The following is an 8,785-nucleotide window of genomic DNA, read 5'->3' on the forward strand; positions in this document are numbered from 1 at the left end:
TTCACAAGTTTTGATTCAATTTTGTAAAAAGCACACAAGAAGGCGAGAGAGGAGCCAGTCTCTGAAGATTCCAGCTTCTGATCTTACACTCACGAACTGTTACATCTAACCTCACACCCTTTGAACAGCACGCTGGAGTCCTGGGTTTGGCCTTGCTTAATGGTAATGATAGTTTCTATCAGTGTAACAAGCCTCTTTGCAGCCACTATCAGGGATGCAGCTTTTCAGCTCTGCTGGCTGATACACCACATATTCTTGTGGATAAGCTGAGTATTTTAGGTGCCAAGCATAACCCAAAATTGGGTTCAGCTTGTATTTTAATCAATAAAATTTAGGCATGGTAAATGATTCAGGGTGGTTTACAGATGGCAATTATAAAAATAATTACTTTTTAAAATACATATATACATATATATACATATATACATATATATTAACCTCTCTGCAAATAAGCAGACTAATTTTTACCAAAATACCATGAGAAATGCAGGGCAGCCTAACAGCAGTGGCACATTGTTCATGGTATTTTGGTTAAAAATTCAAGACTCAGCTTATCCACAAGTACAAACAGTAGTTTTAGGGTTAGGGTTAGGTTTAGATGGGGAAGGTTATATTAATGCCATTCCTCCAAGGCAGGATTCCCCAAAGTGATCAGTATCGACTCCAAAAGGTCAATGAAACTAAGAGTATTATTTCTTGTAGTGCTATTAATAGTACTGTATTATTTTCTATATAATTGGGGATCAACGATGATCTGAAAGGGTTGAAGAGTTGAAGAGCCCTGCCCTGAGTCATATGCATGACAACCCTGCCCTATTTCTTAAACGTCATTCACTATCTGCACTCAGATAAATCTCTGCCTGTCTTTTTCTGCTACACTTCAAACTTTGTTTTCTACCTTGGGCCAGCTCAAGTGGTACTGCCTGGCTTGATTGCCATGTCCCGTCTCAGTGCAGGCAGTCCCCTCCACTCCTATTGGCTAATGGTAGATCCTTACCCCTCTAGTCATTTTCTATTGCCATTTTTTTTCACAGGTTCACCAGAACAGCAGCAAAAGCTGCATTTTAGGTAAGTGTGTGTCTGAAATTGTGGCATTAAAAATATTTCTAAAGGTAAGGGTAAAGGTTCCCCCGCACATGCGTGCTAGTCGTTTCCGACTCTAGGGGCTGGTGCTCATCTCCGTTTTAAAGCTGAAGAGCCAGCGTTTGTCCGAGGACGTCTCCGTGGTTATGTGGCCGGCATGACTAGACGCCAAAGGCACACAGAACACCGTTACCTTCCCACTGTAGTGGGCCCTATTTTTCTACTTGCATTTTTACGTGCTTTCGAACTGCTAGGTTGGCAGAAGCTGGGATGAGTAACAGGCGATCACTCTGTTACACGGCACTCGGGATTCGACCCACCAAACTGCCAACCTTCTGATTGACAAGCTCAGCGTCCTAACCCACTGAGCCACTGCATCCCTAAAAAAACATTTTTACAAGTTCACTAATAGAGCAATGAAAGGGATGGCCCTTTTTTATTGATTCAAGGGAGATAAGCAGGAAAATCCACTGATCAGGGTCCATGTAAACATAATGCCCAGTGATTATCAGGCCATCACTTTGCTAAAGCAAAAACTGGGGCTGAAAGGGATGCCTTAATCTGGTTTCATTTCCAGCCAGTTTGTAAATAGCCACTGGAGAGCCGGTGTCAAAAGGACCTGTTGACACTCTCCAAGTAGACATTTTAGAAGGCTTCTCCTACATGGCTTCCTGAAATAACCTAGGACAATTACTGTGCAGAGTATAGTCTATTATGGGACCCCCTTCCTTTCTTCCAAGGGCTAACAAATCCATGCCAATGAGAAGAAATTGGAGCAGCCCAAGCCACCACCACTTCCACAGGAATCACAGTGCAGAGAATACTCTCCTAACTACCCGAATAGCATACCAGCTACCTCCAACTTTGTGCAACAATAAAATTGATTACATTTCTTTTTAATCGTCAACTTGCCAGTTCAGTCTAAATGAAAAACCCAGACTTTGATTTTTTTAAAAAAAATCACATTATGTATTAATGGAATGTGTGTTTGATGTAGATCAAATGATTGTTCAGAAGTCCTTAAGACTAGGAGTTAGACAGAATGGTATCAACTTCAGAAACAGACCTATTTTCAGAAACTGTTTCATTTTCAGTTTCATTTTTGCAAGGCAATGGAGAGATTGTCATGTTACCTTGTGCATCAAATTTCACTATCCATTCTTGATCCTTTGCCCCTGGCTGGAAGAGTTGTGCCCTAATCAGCTTGGTTAAACCTTGGTTATGTAAACTAACATCTTTCCCAGTGTCTGGATGTAGCCACAATTTTGCTGGGAAGTAGCGTTCAATGGCTGAGAAATGTTCTATTTCTTCTCCAGCTTCTCCCAAAAACCTCATGGAAACAATCAGTTGGCAACCCACAGACAAATGGCTGCGTTTCTGAGTGAAGTGATTAGATGTGTCCAGCAACAGGGCTACAAGCTGGGCTGCTGTACAGGCACTGGAACAATTGTTCAGGTACTCTTCCAAACCATCCAGCACAATCATGGAGGGGCTATTAGGTAAGCTTTGGTGCAGGGAGGCCACCAGTTGAACTAGCTCCTGGAAGGAAGACGGGTACAGGAAATGGATTTTCTTGAGAGAGGAAAAAAACACATTAGTGAGCAAGTTTTAGACACAAAGTCATGACAGATATCAGGATGGCCTTTGTAAAAACACTTTCCTTAAATTATGGCAGATACTGAAAAGCTGAAACTCACAATTCATATCTTGCAAGACATGCCTAGCACTGGGCTAGAGTCACTAATTTTGAAACCCGTTCCCATCATAGGTGTTATCAGACAGAAAATGTGCCTTTGTATTTAACAGATGTTTAATTCTATGTACTAATCATTTGAAACCCATGGGTCCATTTCTTTAAGTCTACAAATATTTTCTGAAATATATATGAAATTATTTCCCTTCCCAATAATATTCTTCCAGACAAACTTTCTGCAAGATTAATCAACATAGAGAAAATATGTTGGCTTTCTGGAGTCCCAGAGAATGAAGCTAAGTTTCCCAAAATTCCGGTGATATCCCTCATCTCCACCCGCATGACTAAAGTCATACGAAATTCTGAAGGAGAAAAAATTGCTACCTGTTAAATGTAAAATAACCACCCAGTAAATTCCCATCAATTCATACAGTTATACTGTTTATCTTGCGTACTGCAGGAACAACCCTTTTTCAGTTTCCACGCGGGCTGATAACTGCCAAGCCTATCCCCGTTTCATTCACACCTGGATCGCTCCTCCTCCAGCTGCTTTCCCACCCGGAAGCCGCTCCAGGGCCCGCGGTGCCAGAAACAACACGCGAGGCGAGGAGACAATGGAAGCACCTGCTAGTGCTGCGCGGAACAACAGTGTGGAACGGCCCGAGCCGGGAGGACCGAGAAGCAGCAGCGGCCGCGGGCGAGATCCAACCGGTACCGCTCCCGCCATCTCCAACTCCAGCAACTCGGCGGACATAGCCAGAGCAGAACATAATTAGAAGGCCGGCCTCACAGCAACCAATCCAAAGCCTGCATTACGGTGAGTCGGCCAATGATTATTGGCGCCAATGTAGCCGTATTCAGGAGGAACACAAACAACGTCAATAATTTAAGCCAATCAGAAACGACAGTCACCGAAAGGCGGCCAATCCTTGTATAGGTTTTTAGAACTTTCTGACACGTGGATTGGAACGTGACGCTCAGAAAGACCTTCTCAAGAATGTTGAGCGCCGCTTTATTCCCGCGTTTTCCCAAGGGTTGAGTTGTGGTGATTTAACGTAGGAACTGTGACCACGCTGCGATTTTTTCGAGTGCCAATTTCGGGATGCATTTCTTAATAAAATGACAGGCTCCGTACCTTTTGCTTTTTTTTGGTCCATTTCTTTGGGCGCTTGGTTGGTTTCTTCTTTAAGCGCTGTTCTAAGAACTGTTACCGAAAGGTACGAAGGAAGCACGGAGCAGGAAAGTTTGGCAATTTTCCCGACTTTTACAATATGTGGCTGCCTGAGATGCTTTACCATGGGCTGATTGAATGGCAAATTCACTGGGGGGAAATGCAGCTGTTCCTCAAAAACGCCAGCATTTGGCCAGATAGAGGACTAAGCAGAAATATGGACAAGACGGGTTATTCAAGGGATCCTTGAATAGTGGGGTGGAGTCCGCACTAGATGCACATGTAATGGAAAGGAGACTATAATGATGGTATTACGTATCTCGGTATCTGTGGTAGCGGGACTATTAATAACTAAGGCTTTTTGAGGCATCTGGTTGGTCATGGTAGAATTACTACTTGAGCCAGCAGGTGTTTCTTTTAATGTTCATGTTGGTAGTAGAATTGTTCAGTTTACAAGACTATAACCTGCATCTAAACAGCCTTTTGATGCATTTGAGAAACAAAAGAGTATCACCAGGCAACTTGTGGCATAGCATACTAATTTTTGGGCAAGGGAGCAGTTCTTGTTTGTTCTGTGATTCCTATCACATCAAATCTAAGTGTCCAGAGTCGCCTTACTGAGGGGATGGGCAGCATATAAATTTAATAAATAAATCTCACATCCTTAATGAACCTTTTAAGTTAGACAAGTCTTCAGGCTTGTTGGGGAGTCTCCCTTGATTGTTGATGTTTTATCAATAGCTACTTTTAATTAATGTACTTTAGGTAACTTTTAGTCTTGCTTATTTTAAGCCTTAGGGGATGAATTGAGAAATCTATTCATATTTCTCAAAAGAAATTAAAATATGAGGGAACTGGAATTTGTTCCATTGGTTATTTTGGTTTTAAAATATTTCTAGTGATTTGATATACAAAGTCATCTCTTTCTGTATAACATATGCCTGCAGAACCATCTGTGGCCACAAAGCAGCCTTGTGCCACCTGCCATTGAGTTTTGAAAAATAACCAATCTGCTGCTACCAAACATCACCACCACTAGTATGGATTTATCAATGCTTAGGTTCCAGCAGACTCTTCTGCTTCAAAGGACATGCTGCTGAACACCTCCAGACCTAGTAGAGGCTCTGCTGCTAGTCACCAAACAACTGTTGCTTCCTTTGTGGCTCACAATTGTTTTTAAGGTGTGAATCTACTCCTTTGCCCTCTGTGATAAAGGGTGAAATAAATAGCACATCTCAGTATACCCCACCATTATACTTATGAACATGGGACTTTTAAACACAACTAGTCAAGTAGGAATTTTTTTAAAGAACATTCTATGGATGAGGAAATTTATCTTTCCTAACACAAACAAGTGTATGTTTTGAAGGGTTTTTTTATATAAATATTTTATTGAGTTTTTATAGTTACAAGTCTTTAGTACTTAATAAGCAACATGTTGCCTGGATTCACATATTTAACATTAACTTCCATTTCTAGTCTACTCCATTTTTCCAGTCATTTATAGAAATTATCCCATATTTGGAAATATTCTGAATCTTCTTTTCCTTTCATTTACATTTTGAAGGTTTTGAAGGAGGATCCTTCATTCTACAGGCATTGTGTTCTTAGTTTGGGTGAACCATATATTTATACTTAAGTTCCATGTGTTAACCATCCATATCTAGTTCACTTAGTGCTTGCTGCTAACCATTATCTGCTGTTTCTTCCACTTAATGTTTTAAAGAAGCCAGCTAGCTGAGACAGATTGAGAAACACTATGATCCTACTTGATGGAAAACATGAAAAGCTATTTCTTGGTTACGTTCTTGAAACTGCTATAAATCATTTGGAATGTGAGGAGAGGAAAGCTTGCACTGAAATGCTACATCTATGCCTATTTCATTTGTATTAGGTTTCATATTTTTATTATTGATTTCTTTTAAAAATGTTTTAGACAAGGCTTTTACGTGAACCCCTTTTAAATTTGCAACAACCCAAACAAGGAATCTGAAAGGTATATCAGAAGCCTTTATTAGCAATTCTCTCTTCTCTCTAGATAGAAGAATCCACTATGTACTAGCTACTTTAAACTCTGTGGAGTAGTTAAATCAAATATAAGAAACTGGAGAAAGTTTGAACTGATTTCCTAAGGAAGCTATTTCAGGTAGCAAAATGTGTGCCTAACACTGCTCTATGTTTATAAAAAAAAATTAAAAGGGCTGCATATACTTGGGTATTGGCTAGAAGCTCATTTTCAACATAAAGGTCAGAATATCTTGTCAGATAATTCTTCAAAACTCCAAATAAATGGCAAATTACCTAAATTGGGATTCTCAAGTGAGATGTGGATGCACCTGAAAGATTATGCAAAGGTAGCTCATAAAGAATTTTTGAAATAGAATTATGAAGAGAATATATCAAGACATCGAACGGCACAGCAAATTTTATTTTTAAATCAACATTATATCTGGCCCAAATTTCAAATAACAAACTTTGTTGTTAATTGCGAAGCCGTGTCCGACCCATCACGACTTCATGGACAACGTTCCTCCAGGCCTTCCTGTCCTCTACCATCTTCTGGAGTCCATTTAGGCTCACGCCTAGTGCTTCAGTGACTCTCCATCCAGCCACCTCATTCTTCTCTTGCCCTCGATCTTTCCCAGCATTAGGCTTTTTAGAGGGCCTTTATTCTATTGCAGTTTAATATACATCAGCAGTATTGGAAGATAAAGACCACATTTCACCACTTGTGTTAAAAACTCATATCCAAAAGGTTTTTACTCATTGTGCCCACTGTGAATATAATCAATTGGTACAATACCCTTGTTATTGTAGCATGGGTACATACATTTGCCAAAGCCAGTTTGTTATAGTGGTTAAGGCACTTGGTTAAAAATTGGGAGACCGAGGTATGAAGCCAGCTGCATAACTTTGGGCCAGTCATTTTCTGTCAGCCCTGGGAAGAAGGCAAGGGAAAACCACTTCCAAATTTGCCAATAAAAGTGCAGGGACTAGTCCAGGTAGTCGCCAGGAGTCATAACTGACTCCAAACCACCAACATACATTCAAGAGGTATCTGTCAACAACTGTGCAGGTTTGAGTCCCACCAGGCTCAAGGTTGACTCAGCCTTCCATCCTTCCAAGGTAGGTAAAATGAGGACCCAGATTGTTGGGGGCAATAAGCTGACTTTGTAACAATGCCGCTGGGGGGGGGGGGCAAAAGCCCTAATAAGCAGGCATATACATAGAATGAAGGCTATTGCTAAGCACATTGATTTGTGCTTCTTAGATTGTAAGCTGCCCTGAGTCTTCGGAGAAGGGCGGGATATAAATGGGAATAAAAAAAACTGATTTAATGAGAAAAAAGTAAGACAGCCAAAATAAATTAACATTGTATACTGGTGCACAAAAGGGACGCGGTGGCTCAGTGGGTTAGGACGCTGAGCTTGTCGATCAGAAGGTCGGCAGTTTGGCGGGTCAAATCCTGAGTGCCGCGTAACAGAGTGAGCGCCTGTTACTCGTCCCAGCTTCTGCCAACCTAGCAGTTCAAAAGCACGTAAAAATGCAAGTAGAAAAATAGGGACCACTACGGTGGGAAGGTAACAGTGTTCCGTGTGCCTTTGGCGTCTAGTCATGCCGGCCACATGACCACGGAGACATCCTCGGACAAGTGCTGGCTCTTCGGCTTTGAAACGGAGATGAGCACCGGCCCCTAGAGTCGGAAACAACTAGCACGCGTGTGCGGGGGAACCTTTACCTTTATCTTACTGGTGCACAAAACAAACCTGTTGGCAAAAACTTTTTGTCAGGCAAAAATGGAACAAGAGCCAAGCCCCCAACACTGAAAGACTTTGTTCCTACAAAGATAGCATTGAATCATGGGATGGTATTTGCTATATTGTAATTTTTACCAAGACATTTACAGTGAGTTACTACCATTTCTTCCTAGCCCCAAAGGATTCTATATGCAGCTTCTTTGGACAAATAAATATCCCAAGATAACTTTTCTTGTTGCGGATTTTGTATTTGTAGCCTGTAAAAAATGTGCATTGTTGACAACAAAGTAGTCAAATCATGACAAAAAGCTATTTTTATCATGCATGTTATAATTTGCATTACATATTTTTAATGAAGTCTGGGTCAGTGACCTATATACTAAAGTTTTACTTGACTTAATTCTGAAAATAAAGAGGCATTGGAAGCTGTTTTGTATAAAATCCACTTCATTTTATTGTAGAAATGGTATACTCAGAAACTTCCAGATTGGAACAAAGTACTTGAAGATGTTCTATGTTCTCAATTTTTGATTATCTTTTTCCAGCATCAAGATGTCTGAAATTGTTTATTTCAATATATTCCAATACAGTATTGTCACCCCAACTCTAGTACTTTGTATTTAGTACAGTACTGATTGTATGTGAGTGTTTTTTAAGTATTTCAAATTTGCAGCAGGGTGAATTGACTTCAACAACATTTCATCTTATTACGACTTTATTGTGATCAGGAAATGGAGCAAAAGACCGATTACAACTACTTTAATATATTTTTCCTCCGAAGAAATGCCTTTAGCTAATGCTTTGAAACACTTCCAGGTTTTCTTCTGAAAGAGGGAACATTCTATAAGAGCACTTTTTCCCTATTTATCTGAAAATTTCTGCTCCCACCTTCAGGTAGGAAATTGGAAAAGAAACTTCGCTATTGCTTCGCCTCCAAATCCACCGCCACCGCTGCGACGATTCTCCAAGTGCTTTGATTGACGTACCATTCACAGAGCCTTCCCTACTGCCTAAAACCACCCACACAGCAACTGCCTTTGTTCCACCCGCTCCAATCGCAGCTGCACGTGGGAGAGAGAG

At 40.8% G+C, this 8,785-nt stretch overlaps 1 protein-coding gene and 1 long non-coding RNA gene across 2 annotated transcripts; one reads left to right on the forward strand and one right to left on the reverse strand.

Annotated features, from left to right (window-relative positions):
* Window positions 1–428: 428 nt before the first annotated feature.
* LOC310636217 lies at window positions 429–3,373 on the forward strand. Its single transcript, XR_014491643.1, has 3 exons — window positions 429–1,068; window positions 2,400–2,538; window positions 3,237–3,373. It is a non-coding gene; the product is annotated as an uncharacterized lncRNA (long non-coding RNA).
* On the reverse strand, window positions 1,075–3,983 carry SWSAP1 (SWIM-type zinc finger 7 associated protein 1). Its single transcript, XM_083355828.1, has 3 exons — window positions 3,303–3,983; window positions 2,150–2,655; window positions 1,075–2,102 (listed from the first exon to the last, which is right to left on the reverse strand). Exons 1-3 carry the CDS (start codon window positions 3,528–3,530, stop codon window positions 2,000–2,002), a joined length of 837 nt encoding a protein of 278 aa, XP_083211954.1. The 5' UTR covers window positions 3,531–3,983; the 3' UTR covers window positions 1,075–1,999.
* Window positions 3,984–8,785: the final 4,802 nt, after the last annotated feature.

The sequence above is a fragment of the Vipera ursinii genome (assembly GCF_947247035.1).
Source record: "Vipera ursinii genome assembly, chromosome: 2".
NCBI lineage: Eukaryota > Metazoa > Chordata > Lepidosauria > Squamata > Viperidae > Vipera > Vipera ursinii.